At 42.9% G+C, this 24,438-nt stretch overlaps 1 protein-coding gene across 1 annotated transcript in view; it reads right to left on the bottom strand.

The window, feature by feature from the left end:
- AHDC1 (AT-hook DNA binding motif containing 1) overlaps positions 1–15,484 on the bottom strand; it is a 75,456-nt gene extending 59,972 nt beyond the window's left edge. The window contains exon 1 of the mRNA XM_075264426.1: positions 15,048–15,484. Coding sequence (XP_075120527.1) covers positions 15,048–15,114 — 67 coding nt within the window. The 5' untranslated portion in view covers positions 15,115–15,484. The remainder of the gene's footprint in view (positions 1–15,047) is intronic.
- Between the last annotated feature and the right edge of the window lie 8,954 nt (positions 15,485–24,438).

The following is a 24,438-nucleotide window of genomic DNA, read 5'->3' on the forward strand; positions in this document are numbered from 1 at the left end:
CAATTGAGTGGTCCAATGGGTGGCTTTAGTTTATTAGAGACAATACCTGGTATATGAAAGCACCTAGAGGGGATTATTACCTGCTATAAGTTATCTCCGTGCTTGCTTCTGAGCTATTTTATTTGTTAAATCAACACTAAATTGTAGTCAAGCCTGCATTGGTGTCCATTACAAAAGGGGTAGCAACAGGTTCATTTTTCACATTAATTTTATGCTAACTTTTGCCCTACCTTTAGCAGATCCATCAATGGGATGGGTATAAACCATCACGTGAATGTACCCTATAGTATAAATACATATATAGTATAGTCTAAGATATACATGCTGCTTCACCATTGGTTCAGCCTGCTAATCTCTCCCTCCTACTACAGCTATGCCCACTCAGATTAGCTGCTGTGCATAAACATATCTATCATGGACTCAGCAAAGTCTGTGCATGGAGAGAGCTTCCCTTTATAGCAAGCACACAATTATTATACAGGACAAGGCTACTAAACCACCAGTCTGAAAAATATTAATATCAGATAATTGCCATCAAAATACTGAAGGGAATGAGCCTAAGGCCACTCTGACCTGGTCAGTATTAGAGGAATACAAACCATGTTAGCAGGGTCCCATGGAGGTAAACTGATCATTTCTATCTACACTCACCGGCCACTTTATTAGGTACACCTGTCCAACTGCTGGTTAACACTTAATTTCTAATCAGCCAATCACATGGCGGCAACTCAGTGCATTTAGGCATGTAGACATGGTCAAGACAATCTCCTGCAGTTCAAACCGAGCATCAGTATGGGGAAGAAAGGCGATTTGAGTGCCTTTGAACGTGGCATGGTTGTTGGTGCCAGAAGGGCTGGTCTGAGTATTTCAGAAACTGCTGATCTACTGGGATTTTCACGCACAACCAGCTCTAGGGTTTACAGAGAATGGTCCGAAAAAGAAAAAATATCCAGTGAGCGGCAGTTCTGTGGGCGGAAATGTGTTGTTGATGCCAGAGGTCAGAGGAGAATGGCCAGACTGGTTCGAGCTGATAGAAAGGCAACAGTGACTCAAATAGCCACCCGTTACAACCAAGGTAGCCAGAAGAGCATCTCTGAACGCACAGTACGTCGAACTTTGAGGCAGATGGGCTACAGCAGCAGAAGACCACACCGGGTGCCACTCCTTTCAGCTAAGAACAGGAAACGGAGGCTACAATTTGCACAAGCTCATCGAAATTGGACAATTGAAGATTGGAAAAACGTTGCCTGGTCTGATGAGTCTCAATTTCTGCTGCGACATTCGGATGGTAGGGTCAGAATTTGGTGTCAACAACATGAAAGCATGGATCCATCCTGCCTTGTATCAACGGTTCAGGCTGGTGGTGGTGGTGTCATGGTGTGGGGAATATTTTCTTGGCACTCTTTGGGCCCCTTGGTACCAATTGAGCATCGTTGCAACGCCAAAGCCTACCTGAGTATTGTTGCTGACCATGTCCATCCCTTTATGACCACAATGTACCCAACATCTGATGGCTACTTTCAGCAGGATAATGCAATGCCATGTCATAAAGCTGGAATCATCTCAGACTGGTTTCTTGAACATGACAATGAGTTCACTGTACTCCAATGGCCTCCACAGTCACCAGATCTCAATCCAATAGAGCATCTTTGGGATGTGGTGGAACGGGAGATTCGCATCATGGATGTGCAGCCGACAAATCTGCGGCAACTGTGTGATGCCATCATGTCAATATGGACCAAAATCTCTGAGGAATGCTTCCAGCACCTTGTTGAATCTATGCCACGAAGAATTGAGGCAGTTCTGAAGGCAAAAGGGGGTCCAACCCGTTACTAGCATGGTGTACCTAATAAAGTGGCCGGTGAGTGTATCTCTGCCAGTAAGTGTTCATTTCCCCTGCAGTACCATCACAGGTGAAACAAAGCATTACAGTTGTCATTGCAAGCAGTGGGCTATATGTAATGCACAGCAGGTGAGACCCTCAAGAGAAACATGCTGACTTCATAACACCTTAATAGGGTATATGAAAATACATTTTGCACCCTGGGTAACCCCTTTAGGGTAAGCAATCCTCATCAAATAAAGGTCTGAATATGAGAAACTGCTATTACAACTTTATTTACACAGACTATAAAGTATGTTGTGCTAGAACACAAGTGTCATGAACATGCAACCTTGTACAACACAAAGCGAAGAAAAAAATATCAAGTGCACCTAATTCTTTATGTACAAAAAAGGTTCAGTGACTGGCGCCTTCAAAAAGTATTTAAATTCTGTTTGATTTGCAGGATTTCTGTAAGTTCTGCTGTTTCCATAGTAACATAATGCTGTACAGAAGCCCTATACAGCCCTTCCTAATGTCTAAGTAGAAAAATGTGTTTGTAAGACTTCACAGTCCCTTGTATTGCCTTCCGTAATATAACACATTCTTGTGACAATATTTACTCCTAGGACAAAGCAAATGTATTCAATAAAAGCAGCCTCAAACCTTAGACCTGTAAGGCCGCACATGTGTTGTGCCTCAGCAGGTGTCCATACAATAATACAGAATAATCTATAAAATACATTATAAAAGTACTTAGTGTGTATGTGTCCTCCATATACATGCCACATTCACCTGGACCCAACACAGAACCATTAAAGGAATTCTACCACTAAAGCAACATTTTTTCTAATTACCGCGTCGGAATAGCCTTAAAGGGGTTGTCCCATCACAAGGATCCTATCTATACTGCTTGTTAATGTGGATGTAAGACTTTTCCTAAATACACTGCTTCAGCAAAACTGCTTTGTTTGTCCACTATCTTACTTTATTCAATTCTTTGTGGCCACAGCCCTGACCTAGCTGCTCCTGAGTCAAATGATGTATCTGCCTGCTCTCAGGGGGGAGGGAGGAGGGGCTAAGTGCAGGGAGCGAGCCTGTGTATCTAGCTATTCCTGTGTCTACACCATGTGACCTAGGTCCTGCACTCAGATAGGGGAGAGGAGCTGCTTTCATTTCTACTGTTCTCCCAGTTATCAGGCTAATTCAATTGTGTTCATTATGGCAGAGACAGGCAGTGTCTGTATGTAACACAGAATGGAGTTGCTGCTGCCTGTACTTCATAGTCCAATGTGGGTGGGCGGAGCTACACGTGAATTTGGGGGCAGAGCTAAACGGCAGGTTGCCTGTGAAACCCCGCCCACCAAATGATGCAAGCAACCAGGAAGAAAGAAGATTTTACAAGAGTGAAGACTGCTGAGTATGTGAGGTGGGAATACCCCTTTAAGAAAGGCTATTCGTCTCTTACCTTTAGACGTGGTCTCCGCAGCGCCATTCCTTAGAAATACTGGTTTAAACCGGTATGCAACCGTCTTGGTCCAAATTCCGACACCAGCCATTTTTGGGAGGCCGCTCTTGTTCTTGCAGTTCAATACAGAAAGTACTGCGCAGGTGTCGGAAGTTGGACCGAGACAGAAGAGGAGGGGTTGCAGCTGAAGATGGAGGCGGCGCTGGAAAGAGCTCTCGGGCAGCAGTGGGGACGCCCCCATCTCAGTTTGAGTGCTGGGGCCTGCCCTCATTTCTGCGGAGAACTCATTTGCATACCGGTTAAAACCGGTATTTCTAAGGAACGGCGCCGTGGAGACCACGTCTAAAGGTAAGACGTCTAAAGGCTATTCCGACGTGGTAATTAGAAAAAATGTTGCTTTAGTGGTAGAATCCCTTTAAGCATTTAGTCCAACATCTCATTTGGCAGTGCTCAAGCATAGAGTAAAGCAGGCACCTACCTCATCCTATCTGCACACACACAAAAGAGTAACGGTAGACCTAGTATATACAATAGGGGAAATACCCTGGAAGAATTTATTAGTGTCTGATTTCTTACACATTCATTAAATTACTAATTTTGAAGGGTGCTGTCAGCCAAACAAGGCGACAATACATCTGACAATAGCCAAATATGAAGCCACAAACATCTCATGGTCTCTAGGGAAAATCCCTTATTCTTTGCAGATGCTGGTTACAGCCCATAAAAGGGAGTGCTAAAAAGGGGGACTCTAATACCACAATGTCCATATACCCCATTAAATGATTAAGCTCCGTGTGTATGAAGCTGATTGGAGTGAAGTCACATGATCCTGAAAGTGAGACGATGAAAAGAAAAGCTAAGTTCACATCTAGGATGGACCGCTAAAACAGTGGTTACCAGCAGACCCCTAGACTATAATGGGGTCTGCTGGGTGTCCGCTGTTTTTATGCTGAAACCGGAGAGAAAAAAGTCCTCTACTGATCATTGATGGTTTCTGCAATGGAGTCAATGGAAACTCTAGTGCAGATGTGAACCTAGTCCAACATTTAGTTACTGCTTGGACTTCTTGAAGAAGGAAGGAGCAGCAGCAACTTATCAGCCCATCAACATCACAAATCCTCTGCCTCCATTGTGGTGAGATCTTGAAGATTGCCGTGCTAGTTTAAGGCTTCATGCACACGATCACTCAATCTGCGGATCAGTGAAACAGCACGGATGACACCCAGATTGGCATCAAGGGTCCTCATTGACCAATCCATTCTATTGAAAGGGCCGAGTTGCAAATCCAGACAGATATAGAAGCAGCACCAGCATATGCGGCTCTTAAATGCAGCGAGAGATGCAAAAACTATGGATGTATGTATGGGCCCCTTGAAATGTATGGGCCCATACTTTTATCTGCAATTGCGGACTCTCAATTGCAAATAAAATTGCGGACTAACATATGATGGGTTAAAGAAGATTCACTGTGTATGAAAAATACCGAAACCCCCCAATGAAGCGAAGCAAAGCATACAAAGCACAAATCCTATCAGTCTTTTTTTCTAGGAAACAAATCTTAATAAACTAGTCATTATAACTTAGACGTGAATGGTATCTGCAATATATAAAGGGACATGATGTCTTTGCTTTAAAACCTTTTCCACTTTTACTATGCACCCAGAAATCTGACAGCTGTCCATAAACCTAATGATGAGCATTAAAAACTATAAATGCTATATCTAGGATGCCAATACAACCGATTCTAACTAAGGCGTTTTTTTCAGAATAGTTACAACAATTATCGGACCGCTTGACATTTTTCTTTAGTGACAAACGCAATGACTATACTGTTCATCTACTGGACTAAAACTATGTGCAGCATTGAATAGAAAAGCAAGTACCTTGGTGATTTTCCTCATATCTACAGTAGGGGGTGCATTATTCCTATTCTATATATTGAAAAAAAAATTCAAACATACACAATTTGGAAAAGTTGTGACTTAGGACAGAAGTTATATTTACCTCACAAAAAATAAAAATAAAAAAGGGGCCACACGGTGGCTCAGTGGTTAGCACTGCAGCCTTGCAGCACTGGAGTCCTGGTGTTCAAATCCCGCCAAGGGCAAAAAACCATCTGAAAGGAGTTTGTATGTTCTCCCCGTGTTTGCATGGATTTCCATCCCATATTCCAAAAAAAGACATACTGATAGGGAAAAATGTACATTGTGAGCTCTATGTGGGGCTCACAATCTACATTTAAAAAAAAAAATAAAAATCACAGCATTTGTTCCTTTAAACTCCCCCTCTTTGCTTCAATCTATTTTTATCTGACATTACAATTAAATTTGAGAACATAAAGAAGTCTTCTCTAAGTCTCTCAAGAGCTTATTTAAGTCTTCACTCCTCCTCGCCATTGCCCAGTAACAGGCTGCAAGACAACTCACTGCAGCAGGAGCCTCCCCCTCCCACTAACTTGTCTACAATACGACAAATATATTGTTAAGCCCCTACACCTGTCTTGTCAGCAATAGGACAAAGACAAGGACAAGTCATTAAATGAAAGCCTTGAAGCCCCTTTAGCCCCCATGTTCTCTGAAGCATATAAGACTGTTTGCTTCTGGGTGACTGAGAAAATCCTGCAGACTGACAACACTTAGGGAGGATCATCTCCATTTTACCTCTATAATTTATTTCTAGGTTTAGTGTTTCTTTAACAATAACAGTTACACTGCTTGCACATCTGCATTGGGATAATCCATTCTTCCAGTCTGTCATAGGACCAGAAGAACTGAAAAATGGTTTAATGACGGACTGGAACAGATCTCAAAGTGAGCCCATTGGTTATAATGGGGGACTATTGAGTGTCTTTTCTGCCTGAAATTGCCACACCAAAAAAGTCAGATATGAAGGACTTTTTCGTTAAGGATTTCTGAACTGGACAGACACCAACACAGTCGTATACTCAGCCTCAAAGATTTTGATGCCCCAAATAATATTTCCTACAGTTGCTATGTCTTTTCCCCAAAACTATTGTTCTTGGAAGCCTATATTCAGCTTATAAATTAGCAAGTATAGGTAGTCATAAAGCAGCTTGAGACTTTTAACCTTCTTAAAACATGTAGCAACTTCCCTACATTATCATTTCAGAATACCTGCTTACCTAATTTGCCAAATTGGTAATGAAGGTTTATCATACTAAACCTAGAAATATACAGTAGGTTTCAGTGAAGTTAGGATTCTAATGGCATGGTTAATTGGCACTGAAGAATAATGCACTGGCAACATCAGCCACTGACACATAATTCAATATAAGGATATGGGTCCAGAATTTCAATTTTCATGCAGCTATATTGCCAGTTGAGGAACTACAGAAATACTTCCAAAAGTAGCAAAAGCAACCATCAGTAATTCATTCAAAAGAATATTCACCACGGTGAGTAACTAGGTTTCTGCTCTATGCAGTTTGCTAGTTTTATTCCTTTATACTTCAATCTGATATAGAGTATGAAGAGGTTTTGCAGCCCTTTACTTTCACCCTGCCAATGTCTGGAAAGAGAGAGAAAAGAGGACAGACAGAAAAGTGGAAGAACTTAGCGTAAAATTAGTAAAAATGGTGACCACTGAAGGGGATGCATTGCCACTGAATCTGCAATATACTAAGAAATAGTAACAACTTCCTTTAAGTGAAATATAAAGGATAGATGGAACGCAGAAAAATAGAGGCCACACCTTGCAGAAATGCAACGTTTTTTGTTGCGGATTCTGCTGGCGGTGTCCCTATAGATCTAATTGAAGCAGAAAGTCCACAGAGGAAAACTCTACAGACTTTCTGTGAAAAGCGCTGCGGGAAAAACTACGAAACATTTCTGCCACAGTTTTTCCGTTAGCTTAAAAGAGATGTTCATGATCATTCTCTTTTAAAAGATTTTTTTTTTTTTTTTTTTTATGTATGCTTTTAGAACAAAAAAGTTAGGGAAATTATTTGTTACTAGCTTGCAATGTGCTTCATGAGTACCCACTTGGTTTTTGGTATTCACTATATAGTTCTTGCTACTCTGAATATAAAATGCATATCTGGTTTGGTGCAGAAACACTGACCAGAGCTAGAAATAACTTATGGATCACTAGAAATTGTGTCCAAAGAAATGAACAACTATTGCAAACATTTTTACTTTATAACTCTGCTGCAGCCTTCCCAAGCATCAAAGCCCCCCATGATGTGACTCAATACATATCAATACCAAGTCACACAGGTAAGAAGCCATTAGACCAAGTAGACACGTGACGTTGGGCAAAGGAACTTTGTGGTTGTTCTGAACTTGTGGTAAGTATTACAATCTGTTTTGATATCTACTACACATGACTAGTGGGCAGATACATGTTTAATCATATCTATTCATCATGTATGGTGAACCAGCTAACTGGTGCTGATTTTTATTTAGCATCATCATATTCCGCAAGGCTTTAACAGTCCGTCAATTACTGTCCCATATAGGCAATGTAAATTGTGAGCCCTATCAGTATGGTCTTTAAAGTGTGGGAGGAAGCCAGAGTACCTGGAGGAAACCCACACAAACGCAGAGAGAACATACAAACTCCTTGAAGATGTTGTCTTTTGGTTGGATTCGAAGCCAGGACTCCAGCGCTGCAAGGCAACAATGCTAACCCCTGCCGCTTGCTGTTGCCGAGAAGCTGTGATCCTATATTTCTTTTAAACTTTGTATGTCAGAAAGGAAAACTTTTACTCTTCTTTATTCTATTTTATCCTCCACATACATGAATAGAAAAATGTAGGATTGTTCAAATAAATTCAGCAAAGATGTATTGCAAAGCAATGTACATTAAGTTTATCCAGTTCTTAAAAAGCATGTTGCACCTTCATCAAAAAGTAGCCAAGGGCTTATTGACACATATACATTAACACAATCATGCGGTCCACAGTTCTGTTTTCACAACCTTTTTTTCCCTGACATTTCCTATACTTTAAACATCTCTCAGTCAGTGAAAAACAGACAGCACATGGATGGCATCTGTGTGCTATTCGTGAATTTCACAGACCCAGACTGTAATTGGCACTCGTGGTTTGCAAAACAAACCAAAATAAAGCACATCTTCATTTTCCATGGAAAAACTATGGATGTCTGAATGCGCCCACTAAGATCAATGTGTTTGCATGCAGTCCGTGAAGAATAGACATCACATGTCCAGTAAAAGCGGACGTGTGAATAAGCACTAAGACTAAGGGAAAAGATGAGTAATGGGACAGCATCATGATATTGCTATACTAAAAACTCTTCACAGTTAAAACTGAAGAGAGCTTCCAGTCACCTGCAAATAACAATGGCGAACACTAACATTCGAATCACTCTATTCCAGATACCGCCTAAAATCAGAGAGAAAAGTCCTGCAATTAAGACTTTTCTGTCTGATGATTTGAGCATAAAATCAGCAATAACCTAGCGGACCCCATTATAGTCTTTGGAGTCAATGGGTTTCCACGTGCAACCACTTTTTATGCGGACAGGGTTTTTCATCTTTCAGGTCTCCATATGGACCCAAAGTATGGATACCCGAACTCTAGAGTGAACCGAGTGTTAAAGAGGACCTTTTCACCTCCTGGCGCACATGTGGTGTAATATACCGCTAGAAAGCTTTCACATTCTGTGCCCCTGATGAAGAGCAATCGGTGCCGGTACCGTAGCTCTGCACAGTCAAGAAGGGCGTTTCTGACAGTCAGTCAGGAACGCCCATCCTCACAGTAGCATCTATTGCGCTCTACTGTGAGAGGGGTCGTTCCTTACCGGGCAGCGATGACGCTGAGCAGTGAAGAACGCCTCTCCAGTACTGGTCTATGGACAAGAATCAGGAGGGGAGGCGTTCCTCACCACTCTCACAGTACAGCACAATAGACACTGCTGTGAGGAAGGGCGTTCCTGACTGACAGTAATGCCTTCTGACAGTGAAGAGCTACAGTCCTAGCACCGATAGCTCTTCACCGGGGGCACAGAACGGGAAAGCCGTTAGTGCAATGAATTTAGTGCACTGTCTGCTTTCTAGCGGTGTATTAAAACGCATGTGCCCAGGGAGGTGAAAGGTCCTCTAACTTATCAGACTCTCTCACCACAGGAGCATCTAGAATCTTATTTCTAAACAGTGTAAATAGTGTATCACTCTACACACATGTTCAAATGTACACATGAATATGGGTTAAACACAAAGCTACCCATTCAAATCTAGGACAATGACGACACTAGATGTCTGTATCCCATTTGTACCCCACAAAACAGGTATGCAGTAGTGTGTATTGCAAGGCAACTGCTGTGAAAGGCTTTTTCAGATTAACAACTAATGGGATGGATTCAGTACTGACATCACGAAAATAAGGTGAGACTTAATCAAAAAGTAGCAAAGATGTTTACCCACGTCATAGCACATAATGGTGCTAACAAACTATGGGAATCTTTTATCTGTGCAATACCTCTGAAGAAAAGGGCTTCTCCATCTATATGAATGAGAACCAAGCTGTAAAAAGCATGCCCCCTGTATTATTTACATACATGGCCATGTGTAATGTCTGATTAGAATAAAATCATTTTATAGGAATATACTGACAATGTATATGGAAAGCTGAGAGGCAACAAAACAATTAGGTCCAGTTTTATTGTGCTCTATAAATTCATGCAACAGGTTATACACTACAAACAGGCACTGGTGACATTCAGTGCAGATGCAATGAAAGCAAATCTTAAAATCCTACACCTTAGACATTTATAGTTGTTAATTGGATTCCAGCTTCCCATTCCAGCCACCCCGAAAATTATTTGCTTTCAATTACTTCCTCGTTCCATTAGGCAAAACCCCCTCCACCCCTTGCTATATAACCACTTTTAATCTACCTGTCAACTCCCCCTTTCCTCATGTCTTTCTGCTATCTTCCATGTTCCAATTCATCCCCCATACCTCCTCCCTTTCCAAGCCTTCTGCCTTATTCAGGAATATCAGCCCTGTCTCTCTCCTCCCCCTCTCCTTTGGGATGCGGCCTACTCTCTGATGCCTGCTGTCTGTCAGGTCCTTGCCACATATTTTCCGCTGACCCCCAACCGCTCCTTGCTGCAGCAGTTTGGGAGGGAGGGGGGAGAGAGAGCGCCAGCACAGGCTCCAGGGCACAAGGGGGGGAGGAGTGGGGGGAGAAATCCGACAGGGCTCTACCATCGATCTGATAACTGAGCTTAAGCTGGCACCTCTCCCTTCCTGTGCTGATAACACACAAAAAGTGGTAATAAGTATCCATAGGAGGAGATTCTGCATGACTGGGATGTGGACTTCATAATTAAGAATACATTTCTACTTGGCGACTACTACATATATGGATGCTGCTGAACATCATAGATAGAAAGGCACAGCTTACATCATTCCTCCATGTCTACCACACAGCCCTTAAACGCTGCAGAAACACAATGCACAATCCTTCTGTAAATACCCAATGAAACACCTAACTTCACTATTGTCTCTTACAAAGAAATTTAACCATTCCACTTGGATGACAATTTTGTAGCGGTAAAAAAAAAAAAAAAAAAAAAAAAATCCACTACAGGGATCAAATTCTTTAATGTTGAAGGAAAAAGTCAAAATCCAAAAACAACAAAAAAAAAATGCCACAAAAGATAATAGTGAGTAATGTGGAAGACATTATGGCTGTGTCCTGTGATGGTTGGAGATGACTACATGTGACTCTTATTAACAACCTGTTGTTTCCAAGAGGAGGAGGAACAACAAGAGATGCCCGGGATCTTTTAAAAAGAACTTGCGGGATCCAGTGGAACTTTGGAAGCAAAATTTGGTTTTGGTTTTTCTTACTTGCGTAACACAAAGACTTTGATTTTACATTCTGTTTGTCCCATATTGTAACCCCACACATAAGTGAGCTGCGAGACATACTGAATAAAAGTGGAAGGTAGACACATGGGACAATACATTGTGAGAACACACAGCACCTGAGAGTTCTGTATGGCCTCAAGTGAACCTCATAATGACATTATCAAGATCTACAGGGTGGTACAGACACATGCAGAATAAGCAGCTAAAGGCTGCAGTGTAACTGCTCACAAGGTTATTTGGAAAGGGGGGGGGGTGATATAACTTGTCAATCTGGCTGTGAACTCTCACCTAAGACATCAAACAATGGACTATAAACATCTATAACGGTACATGCGGTCTCTTATTAACTGTCTATAATGGTGCATAAGACTGCGTTGAGCGTTTCAAGAACAAACTAGCATTTAAACTAAGATTTTTTTTAATTTTTGAAAATATTGGAATGAGTATCCCTACAGTTAAGAAACAAAAAATATAACTATATAAAGGTCTGGCAGTCACTGGGTTATTCTTTTACATCTCTAAATTAATCTGCAACCACTGTCCTCTATAATGGACCTGTGATCAAGGGAGTATTAGCTGTATGATAGATAGATAGATAGATAGATAGATAGATAGATAGATAGATAGATAGATAGATAGATAGATAGAGATAGGATGCACACACCCCAACTACTTCATCAGGGAGAGTGACAGTGACTGAAGCCAGTGTGGCGATATATAAAGATAGGGCAAACAAAAGTATAAAAAAAAACAAAACTGAAAATATTTACTCATTACATTACTGCATGTATAGTCAATGATTCCTTGGCATAGATAGATAAAGTCACAGGCAATGAATAGGCTGAATAATGGGTATGCTTTGAAAAAGAAGAAGGACCAGTAAAAACAGTGATCCTTTAAGGCTGTTGCAACCCAGTTGTCAGACCCGCAAATGTTGATGGCGAAAAAAAAAAAATGCCATTAATACAAGACTTTTTTTTTTTTTTTTTTTTTTTTTTAATTCAAAAATTAATACAAGACTTTTAGAGTACCAACATGGATTCTACATTTCCCAAGTATCCTGGTCAGCATCTTCAGAGGACCCAGATGAACACATTATATGGGAATGACTACCACATCACATGGTACATCGTTCTCATGGTGAAGATCTGAGCTTAGAGACAAACTGCTTAAAACTTCTAAGCGTAAAAAAAAAGAAGTAATATATAGAGCTGGAGGGCACAGAAAACAATGAATTTACAGCTATGGATCTGAAAAGATAGTTGTGAGATATATCTATCATTCTACTTCCAACATATACCAAACAAGACCTTACAGGAGTTGGTAGTGTCTCTGCTAGCACAGCACTTTGTTCCAGACTGGAATGGAGCCTTTAAATATGACACCATCCCTCACACATATGCCAGAAAGTAACTGAGAAGAAAACCTACATGCTGGAAAGTCCCGTACAGACAGATGACTGGAATATATAAAGATGCTCCCACTTCCATCTTGCTAAAGTGTCAAATTATCTGAAGTGAAAACTAACCAGGTCTAAGAGACTGAACCAGATCCATAGAGCAGGCTAACTGGAGATGAACAGTGGAGGATGGTATAGGTAGGTATGCTTACACAGGGTGGTAGGTGCCATCGCCAGTCAAACACAAAGGAGTCGGAACGTACAGTAATTGTAGCAGTTGTGCTATATTTAAATACCAAACCAGTTCCACCTGTTGCACCAAGAAATTAACATATTACGTGAACACATACAGCACCAGCAGCCAATGTCACCAATATCCAGCAACAGATCTTGGCATGACTTCTGAAACTATCATTTGACATTGATTGGTGATGGCCTAATATCAATACAATCTCATATATTGCCCTTACACTACCATGAAGCAGAACACACGACTGAATTCCTCAACCACCAGAGCAGGAATCACTAGAAAAATATCAAAATCTATATCCTAGCATGTCTGAAATACGTGTCTTCAGCCGACCAAAAATGGCCTAGCTGAAAAGAGGACCGATCAACCATCATCACCACTGGCAAAGAGTGCCAGCTGTACTAGTTATTGGTATGGACACTGGAATACAACAATCCCTGTACAATATAACACACACAAAAGACGCCACGATCCAATAGTGTAACTATAAGCCATACACTAAGGAGAGAGAAAGATAGATGCATACACAGAACAAAGAACCATTGAAAGACCTAGTATGCCTTTAAATAAAACACTGAATCTCCAACTGCAAGAGCTAAAAATTCCCTCCGAGATATAAAGAGCAGGTAGTCACACAGCCCCCACCAAGAAACAATGAGCTCTATCTTTAGAGGGGGTTTAGTAAAATAAGAGTAAACCGTAAAACATCACCAGTTTCTAATCTCATAATACCGTACACAACTATATACAAGACACATAGTTAAGAAAAAGAATATAATACATGATCAAGGCAGGGGACTATGTACACAAAAAGGATGAACTAGACAGCCAAAATGTCTCAACAGTGGGGCCAGTGGAGAAATGGTGCCAGGAAATCAATGAGATCAATGTGCAGCATCCTTATTGGTATAGCAACATATAGAGCCAGAAGGCAGTCATCTCCTCTATAGCCCAATGTACAGAAACAGGACTGCTAAAGCCAAGAGTGGCAATGGGGGGGTACACAATGAAGACGGACAGTGAGCATGCACTTACGTCTAACTTGCCCTGCTCCCTTCTCTCTGCCACCTCAAGCTCCTCCAGACTACTGTGTAAATGTAAATATGTATATATGAGTGTGATATTTTCCCAGGCACCGCCCCTTCACCCTGATTGGCTGCTGCACTCCCAGTGTCATTGTTTTTGCCTAGGACACACACATTTTATATAATACACACCAAAAATAATAAACAGTAAATCTCACAGGAGAGGTAGTGGTCCTGTGATGTCACCTGGAAAGCCCTCTCCTCACTACAGGAGTAATGCCCTGGCCCCTAGCATGCACATTATACATAGAGGACAAACAATAAAGGATGCACACAATATTCAGACTAAGTGCTAAGCTACTGGACGGCGGCGGCGAAACACAGACTGACCATTGTTCTGACCACGACTTAAGAAGGCAAAGGGTTAAGGGAGAAGAGAGGCACTCAGACAATGACTGTCACCTGAGCTGGGACATATGTCCCCTGACCCTCCGCCCCTCCTCCAACTCTCCGAGGGTATAATGGCACCTTTTAATTAGAAGAGGGGGAAGGGAGGGGAGATAACAGGCTGGATATGGTGTCATCCCTTATTTTAGGTACTGAGTAAATTAAAACTATAGTAATAAACAGTGATGTGAAGGTGAGAAGCAAGTGTAAAGGTGATAATGGTTAACTGAGGGAAAGCTTCAAGTGGGAGCATGACAAGTGACAGCAATGTAGGCAGATTTCCCAGAGCTGCAATATAGCGGAGGTGATGACAGTAAGTTTACTGACCTAGGAATGCAGGTGTATAGTGGCTATGTATAGGATGCCAGCCATGCAGAGGCCTACACACATACATGGATGCCCACCCTGCAGAGACCACAGCCTGGCACAGTCACTGGCTATTAGCGGGGAGACATGAAACAGGCAGGAGGACACAGGCAGAACAATCCACATGAAACGCCTAAGACGGGCACAGAAAGGGGAATGGGGAGGAAATAAGAGACGGCTGTGGTGTGTGCTGGATTAGACAGCCCCCGGGGTATATACACACACATATATATAGTGCAGAGACTGTCTCCAGCAGGACCCCCTGAGAATTCACCCTCCGCTGCCGGGCACACACACCCGAGCACCATCCCCAGGAGCCCCTCACTATAGACATGCCCCGGAATAACCCCCTGGCACCAGCCGCTCCCCCTCCCTCTGGACGTGTCCCTGTGCCCGGTGCCCACACTGACCGCTCCCTGCCGGCTCCGGCTGTTCTCGGCCGCTCATGGCTGATCCAGGTCCGGGCACGCTCAGCATGGTCACATCATCACGGGGCCGTGCAGTCCCCGGGGCCTCAGTAAGCGAATATTCCCCGGGGGGTGAAGTGAGTGACGGCCTCAGCTGCTGGCGCTCTCTGAACTCTCCACTGGCCGCTGGCTCAGCGCGGAAGCCCCTGCGTGCCCCGGTGTGCGCCGGTTCTCTCTGGCTGCGTCTTCGCTTCCGTCTCCAGGTATTCCCCTGGTGAACTCAGCCAGCCCCGCAGTATTCTGGCGCGCCGCTCCGGTCGCGAATGCACCGTCTATCCCTCGCGTATATCTTTCTGGCGCTGTAGCTCTCTCCCGGTATATCCCCGGTCTCAGCGCCGCTCTCCCCTCTCCTCCTCCGTGTCTCTGCGCTGAGTGCCTCTGAGCCGCCTCCGCCCGCCACTGGCACCGCCCCCTCTCCCTTAGTGCCGCGGAGCATGTTGGGACATTGAGTCCTCCCTGCTGGGCCTCTCACAGGAGAAGTAAGCTATGCCGGGAACTGTAGTCCAAGCGTGTCGACCGATCCATGCGCGCATGCGCTAGCTTCGTTTGTCGGGAAGTAGAATGCGATCGCCTTGGAAACAGCAAAGGATGCCGGGAAATGTAGTTTGTATCTCCATGTCGGCTACCAAATTCTAATTGTTGAAACACGATATATTTTCATTAACTAGTAAAATAATGCATGAGGAGCCAAGGTAAAATCCCCATGGCGTAATCCTCTATTATTCTTTTAATTTTACCTGTGCATCATGGGATTTGTAGTCCTTTAGATTTGTAATGGCTGATGGTAGATGTAGTCTAGGAGCTTGACCAGCAATGCATATTGGAAGTTGTAGTACTCTCCCAATAGAGGCTCCCACCGACAATTCTGTCTAGTTTGTGGCTTGTACTACATGTTTCCATCATTTAGTGAAGCAATTGGAGCTGTATTTGGCACCTGGTTGTCTTGAGGATGTTAAATGCATGGAAATATGTTATAGGAGTGAAAATGATAAAAAAGAACAACAAAAGCTGTCTTTTCTGTCCGTAACAATCTTTCATTTTCCAGTGTGAAGCATGAAATAGTCTCATTGGTTGCTAATACATTTCATCGGCTTCATTTGTATACATTTACATAAGAAATAATATTGCCTGTGAATGTTATTCATAAACTTTTTGCTTTTTTTTTTTTCAAAAAAGGTACTTTAGTGCTATTAATGGGTTAATAGGTGCACCCAAATACCTTTAGCAGTGTTTTAAGTAATGTCTTTGTTTCTCTGGGAGCTCCTGGAATCCTCTGCATTTGTTTACATGGGTAGCTGTTCTGTTCTTTTATCCTACAACTACCATGATGCATTGCTCTTCACTCAGACCTGCCTCTCACTCCCTACCCCTTCCTCTCACACCCCCTATCTGTTTCCTTAGCTAGCCCGCAGACTATCAGTCCTACCTAACTAACTCAGCCCACCTCCCCACCCTATCATACTTACCTGTCTTCCTGTACGGATCTTCTGTGCCCGTGAGATCACTTCCTGCTGTCCATGTCTTCTTCACACCTGCCAGTGCCTGCGCAATAGAGCCGGAGTGCTGGCATGCTTGCTCTCCGGCTCTATTGCACAGGCGTGGAAGGCCCGCAGATGTCAAGAAAAAGAGGAGCCAGCCCTCCTGAAGGAAGTGTCGTTTTGTGCTCAGAAGTTCCAGATATGAAGACAAGTAAGTATGTTGGGGGGGGAGGTTAATATTGGTGATGTTCTGTTTCCGGAAACGAGGAAACAGAACGTCATTAGAAATTGTACCTGGGTCAGTTACATGACCACCTAAGCGATATGGGTAAATATACATTTTTAATAATGTAAGGTAGAAGTTAGGTGAGGGAACGGTGTTTAGTTTAGTGTTAAAGTATCATTCTATCCCAGACAACCCTTTCAATGTGTGAGGTTTTTGTGTCTTCCTGGTGCTAAAATGATATTCCAGTGTTGTTGTTTTTTTGTTTTTTTTCAACCAAGGCAAGGTAGTCCTTCAAATAGATTTAAAACCTGCTACTGCTGAAGCTGTCTAGTACTAAAAAAAAATCATACAGCCCAAATAGGTGGGACATCATTTAAGATGTAAAGATATAAGAATGCAATGATTTCAAAATCTTAGTCATAATTTATTTGCAGTGAAACCTAAAACCAATATCAGAAGTTGAAAGTTAGACCTTTATCCTTTCATTTTAAAAACTAACTGATTTAGAAATTGATGACAGCATCACATCTCAAAAAGTTAAGATAGTGTTAACAAAAGGCTGGGAAAGTAAGTTGTACTAATAAGATAAGATAAGATAATCCTTTAATAGTTCCATCATGGGGAAATTCAGTGTGTTACAGCAGCATAGATAACACAGTAATAGTACAAGGAAAAAAAACACATACAAAGCTAAGAATAGAAAATAAAAAAGATACTAAGAGTCATTACAAATATGGGGGTGTTCACACTTGCGCTCGGTGTCTAGTATGTGCATTCCGCTGGGTTTCCGTCCTCAGCCCCGGCAAAACTGGACAGGGGATGGAAACCCGGCAGTGAGCTTTAAAACCCATTCACTTGAATGAGTTTCTTAAAGGTGACCGCCGGTGTCCGCCTGTGGCCTGTCCACAGGGAAACCGATTTTTTTTTAGCCGGACGCAAAGTCCTGTATGTCCGACTTTTTGTCCAGCTAAAAAAAAACTGTTTCCCCACGGACAGGCCGCAGACAGACACCGGCAGTCACCTTTACAAACACATTCAAGTGAATGGGTTTTAAAGCTCACTGCCGGGTTTCCATCCCCTGTCCAGTTTTGCCGGGGCTGAGGACAGAAATCTGGCGGAATCGCAAACACTGGACACGGGGCACAAATGTGAACGAAGCAGAAGAAAGAAAAAGAAAAGCTTCAGGATCATTTAGTTCTCTGTGCAGAATGATCTCTGCTTAGCCTAATGTTGATTGCGATCTGGCTACAATCTAATCTTCTCAAGTGTGTAGGGAAATCAGAAGGATTGCATCGCATTAAAATTAGGGTTGAATCGGTAATGCGAATACAGAGACATTTAGGTTCTGTTCTCAAACCGGCCCTTGAACTGTCTCACAGGTACACCGTGGGACCAATCACGGCCAGCAACAGCATCCAGCCAACCTGGGTAGGAATGCTCACTGCATGTCGGCAATGAGCGTTTCCATCAGAACTGATGGAAGCAGTCATTGCCTGATAACAGTCTTGGGGAGTGAGCACTGCCACAGATATTTTCATTACTTACTGTTCACAATCCCCCAGACTTCCTTCAGTCTTTGCCCCAGTGATTTGTGCTGGAACTCATAGACGATGCAGGAAGTCCAGGGTGCTGACTGCAGGAAGTAATGAGTACATCTGTAGTAGGTCTCGCTCCCCTGGGATCAGCCAATGGAGATGTCCAGCATATGGGGCCAATGTTGGGTCAGCAGCCATATACTGTGTAGAGGTAGAGGGTGGCCTATAACCTGTATGGTGTGCCAAAGGAGGGTTGTTAAACGGTTTGTGAAATGAAAAAGGCATGTTATTCTATCAGATGGCAAAAGAGGGTCATTTTTCTGTATATGGGGGTAAAAAAAAGGGCCATTTTACTATGTATGGGGACAGAGAGGACCATTATAGTGTTTGGAAGCATAAGGGACCATTATTCTCTGTGCTTTGTATTAAGAGGGACATTATAGAGTAATGCAGACCTATCATCAACTAACCTGCTGTCATCTACAAAAACAGCACTGTGGATAAGATTTCTATAAATCACATATACATGCTGCCGCTGAAACTGCACCAGCTTTGAACCCACAACATGACAATTATAGCTGCAGGTTTCACCCCATGGATTTCAACCTATGCAATGCAAAGGCTGAAAGCTGCAGAAGACCTATAATGTTTCCAGCAGGGGTTGCTACAGGGCCGGCGTCAGCGCACGACATAGTCGGGCAAGTGCCAGGGCCCACAGGGCCTCTGGGTGACCCCCGGCATTTGCCTGCCCCAGCACAGAACGCAGGTGCAGTGTTCTGTGCTGATGCATACCTCCCAACCGTGCCGATTTCCGCGGGACGCAGGATTTTGATGTCCTGTCCCGCAGTCCCGGTCGGTGGGAGGTATGTCCCGATTTCAACTCGGATCTGCTTCCTCCGGACGCAGATCTGTATTGAATACATACGCGACTAAAGCATGAAGCTGTCACAGCTCAGCTCCTTGCTTTGCCGCGGCACTCCGACTGGTGGCTGTGTAAGCGCGATGTGATGACATCATATCGCGCCTACAACTCTTTTAGTAACACTGCGGAGAGAGCAGCTGGGGAGCATTGGAAGGTGAGTATACATGTTTTTTTTGTGTTAAACATTGAGGGGAACATAATGAAGGGGGCCCATGAAACTGGGGGCAGATGAAGGGGGGGGGGAACGGTATGAAACTGGCGGAAGAGATGGGAGACATGATTTTGGGGGCAGAGAGGGGGGGACATGATTCTGGGGGAAGAGATGGGGGACATGATTCTGGGGGAAGAGATGGGGGGACAAATCTGGGGGCAGAGATGGGGGGGACATGATTCTGGGGGCAGAGATGGGGGGACATGATTCTGGGGGCAGAAATGGGGGACATTATTCTGGGGGAAGAGATGGGGGACATGATTCTGGGGGCAGAGATGGGGACACATGATTCTGGGGGCAGAGATGGGGACATGATTCTGGGGGATGAGATGGGGGGACAAATCTGGGGGCAGAGATTGGGGCCATGAAACTGGGGGTAAAGATGGGGGGACATGAAACTGGGGGGCAGAGATGGGGGGACATGATTCTTGGGGCAGAAATGGGGGGACAAGATTCTGGGGGCAGAGATGAGGGGGACATGATTCTGGGGCAGAGATGGGGGGGACATGATTCTGGGGGCATAGATGGGGGGGACATGATTCTGGGGACATAGATGGGGGGGGACATGAAACTGGGGGAGAGATGGAGGGGGACATATAATTTACGGGTGACTGTAGGAGGATTATACTATGTGGGGGCACATGAAAAATGAATGAGAATGGGCGGAGTCAACATAAAAGCGGGTGGAGCACACTTTGTCCCTCTTTCGGTTCTTCAAAAGTTGGGAGGTATGCTGATGCCTGGCTGCTGTCAGCACCCAAACCCACCCCCGGACTCACTCATCGCTCCGGGATGGGGGGTGACTTCAATGATATTTTTTACACGTGTAAAAATACGCCTGTAAAAATACACCTGTAAAAATAAGCCTGTAAAATGTCATTGAAGTCAATAGGAGTCTTATTTTTACACGTGTATTTTGCAAAAATACATGCGCGTTTACTCCGTGTGAAGGCTCCCTAAGCCATACACCCTTTTCATGCTGCATCCAAAAATTTGTGACTGTACCAACAAATGGCATACTTTTTGACCATTATACAATACTTCAAGTGTAATTCCAGTTTTGTTTTGTTTGAGTTTTTTTGCGATTGTGTCAGTGTTTTTATTGAACATTTTTGTAATATACTTAATTAACCTATGCAACTTAATTTTAATAGAAAACAAGTTGTAAAGGCTTTCCACCAGCAATGTTCTAACCAAGCATTTCCAGAAAGAGTCTGCTCTGTACACCTATACTCAATGCAGTATATTATTATTTATATAGCACCATTAATTCCATGGTGCTGTACATTTGACGGTTTACATACGGTACACAAAATATACAAACAAATATAATACTAACTGGTACAGTGGTATGGAGGGCCCTGTCTGCAAGGGCTTACAACTGTAGCATTAACCAAATGTGGGAATGCTACTACAAATGGCTTTATCTCTGGTTTTGTACCTAGAGAAATAGTTATGGTATCATATTTATTGAACATTTTTGTAATATACTTAATTAACCTATGTAATCTCAGTTTTCATATGCTGCCAAGACTTTAGTACTAGGTCTAAAATAACTGGAGATATCACTGGTTGAAAACATAGTTGCTAATGTGATTTTTTTTTTCTAGGCAGGATAAACTGCTGCATATAAAGCTCAACCTCAGCTTTCATGTACTATAAAACCAGAGATACAGCCATTTGAAATGATCATCCCACTGTTAGACAAATGCTTCAGCTCTACATACCACAATTGTATACAGATTTCCCTGGTAACAGCTTATTAAGACAGTTGTTAGGAACATAACCTATTAGATAGTTTCATTAAATGAGTTTTCTGGGACTATGAAAATGAGACTAAAGGCAAGAAGTGCTTATAATATGAATAAATAAATAAATTTTTTCAGAATAATACAATACTTCCTGGTAGTGGGATTGGAAGTGATTTTCTAGGCAACCCCTTCCAGCAACCGCCCACTGTACCTCCTAGCAGTTTTTCATTCATGTCCAGTATACATTGTCAGGGTCTGTGGTTGCTAGGTGGGGTGGCATAGACACACAAGTCCAGTTCCAAAAATATGACCTCTCTGTTGGCTCTCCAGCCAAGCTCTGCCCAAAGTCTTGCTGCCGGAGCTGACTTTTTAAACCTCACTGATGAGGACAATTCACAGCAGCTGAGTCGCTGGAGAAACATCCACAATGTGTGGACTGGAGGGGGTTGGAATGACAGGTCCCACTACCAACCTACCTGCCATTCCTAAAAATCTAGCCCAATGGAGGGAACTTAAAATAACGCCCAGCAGACAAAAGTTATCTGCTGAGAACCAGTCTTTCTGGAGTTTTTCATCTCACCCACCTGAGTAGTCTGGGTGAGATGTATACCCCCTCCATTATCTCACCAGCCATCAGCTTACAGCATATACATATATATATATATATATATATATATATATATATGCACACACACATTATATAGTTACATGTACGCTTACATACAGTCATAGCAGTAAGTGTTGGCACCTTTGAATTTTTTTCAGAAAATTAAGTATTTCTCCCAGAAAATTATTGCAACTTACAAATGTTTTGTTATACACATTTTTATTTCCTTTGTGTAGAATTGAACAACACAAAAAAATAGAGGAAAAAAAAGGCAAATTGGACATAATTTCACACAAAATTGTTGGCAAATAAAGTTGTTTCAAGCATGTGAAACAATGTTCAATCTCACCTGTGGCAAGTAACAGGTGTGGGTAATATAAAGTCAGTTAGTGTCCCACACTAAGCATGAAGAACAAAAAGGGGAGAGAACTCAGAAGCAAAAATGTGGAAACATATGAATGATCTCAAGGTTACAAATCCATCTCCAGACATCTTTATATTCCTTTGTCCATAGTGCACAACATAATCAAGAAGTTTACAACCCATGGAACTGTAGCTAATCTCCATGGACGTAGACAGAGGAGAAAAATTGATGAAAGGTTGCAACGCAGGATAGTCTGGATGGTGGATTGTTAGGGACCTGATGCAACAAATAACTCTAAGTCCTGGGCAAATAGAATCTCCAAGTGCTGAGGCAAACTCAGTTCTGGGTGTGCTGCGCTCTCCCAACTGGAGCGGAACCAGGCCCCGGAGTTCTTCACCAGAGCTCCTGGTGGTGGAGTTGGACTTGGTAAAAGTCCGAGGCCCAGATCCGCAACTGCCCAGCGAACCCCAAGTAGGAGGACCCAGACACTAACCTGAGAGTGAAGTAGAAGAGAGCAGGATGGACTGGAGTGCAGATGAGCAGAAGGGTAAACCAGGGGAGTCACGCAAGTACCCAAGGAGCAAATACGTGGTCAAATAAGCCAAGTCGATAACTGGAGGTCACGTGGTAGCAGAAGGCAGAAGCATTGCCAGGGAAGGCGGGTCATACATAGTAGGTCAGTGGAGTAGCCAAATCAGGATCCAAAAGGGAGGTCAGGTGGAAGCCAAAGGTCATACACAGGAGGTCAGGAAGGTGTCAAAATCAGGATCACAGAGGAGAGGTCTGTAGAGCAAGCCGGGTCATACACAGCCAAGGAAATCCAGGTGCAGGAAAAGAGGCAGGAGGTAGAAGAATAGGAGACAGAGAACAGAAGAGGCTCGTCGCTAGGGGAGCTGATACCGCAGAGAAAAACGAATCACCAGCGGCTGGTCCCAGCACTAGAGGGAAACCAGAACCTCCATAGACTCAAGCGGAGGTCCTGGCCTACCCCCCGGCGGGACCAGCCACGCCATTTCGGCGCCAGACACAGAGCAGGCCGGGGAGTCTCCTAACATGGATAAGCAGCACCAGTCAAGTTCCAAAGAAATTCAAGCTGTCCTGCAGGCTCAGAGTGCATCAGTGTCAGTATGAACTATCCGTTGACATTTAAATAAAATAAAATGCTATGGCAGGAGACCCAGGTGGACCCCACTGCTGACACAGTCATAGAAAAGCTAAACTGCAGTTTGCCAAAATGTATTTGAGTAAGCCAAAATCTTTTTGGCAAAAGTCTTGTGGACAGATAAGACTAAGGTATAGCTGTTTGGTAAAGCACATCATTCTATTATTTACTGAAAATCCCATTGAACACCTGAGACATCAGTAATTTTGTCCACACCATTTTTCACTTTTTTTCTCAGGTTTTTTTGTGTTGTTCCAAAACACACAAAGCAAATAAATGTGTATAACAAAGTGTGTGAATGTAATAATTTTCTGGGAGAAATACTTAATTTTCTGGAAAAATTTCAGGGGTGCCAACACTTACGGCCATGAATGTATGCATATAACTATTGTGGGGAAGGTAGCTTGGTAGCAGCAATGGTGCGGACACAACCAGTCAAAGACAGCAACACAAAATATGCAGGAAAAGGGTTTATTTAGAAAGAAACAGGAACATAAATAAACCTTAACTTTAGGCACAAAATGAGCAAAAAAAAAAAAAAAAATACAGCCTTAATTTCAGGCAAAACAATAAGAAACAAAATCTACAGTATTAATACACTATACAGTAATAATAAACTAACTACTATATATACTCGAGTATAAGCCGAATTTTTTCTTTGGGGGGTTGGGGGGTCTACGACCAGCCGCAATAGTAATATATAGAATCTCCCATAAGATAGTGAAAAAAAAAAAGCTTTAAAAAAAAAAAAAAAGTTGTAAATCACTCCTTTCCCTAGAATACATATAAAAGTAGAAAATGACTGTGAAACACATACACATTAGGTGTCCCTGTGTCTGAAAGTGCCCAGTCTACTGAATATAGGGGATCTGCAGTGCTGCTGTTTCATCGGGAAGGGGTTAATAGGAGCACAGCAGATACCCTATATTCAGCCGGGCTGAATTCCAAATGGGGTAAAAAAAAAAAAAGCAGTCCTCAAGCTCAGGGAAGGGGCAGACAGACAACTAAAACATCCCCTCCCCTTCCCCTTTCCCAGAAACTACTGCACCCAAAAACTCCAACCATTTTAATTTTTGAA

Source organism: Leptodactylus fuscus, chromosome 2 (assembly GCF_031893055.1).
Source record: "Leptodactylus fuscus isolate aLepFus1 chromosome 2, aLepFus1.hap2, whole genome shotgun sequence".
Taxonomy (NCBI): domain Eukaryota; kingdom Metazoa; phylum Chordata; class Amphibia; order Anura; family Leptodactylidae; genus Leptodactylus; species Leptodactylus fuscus.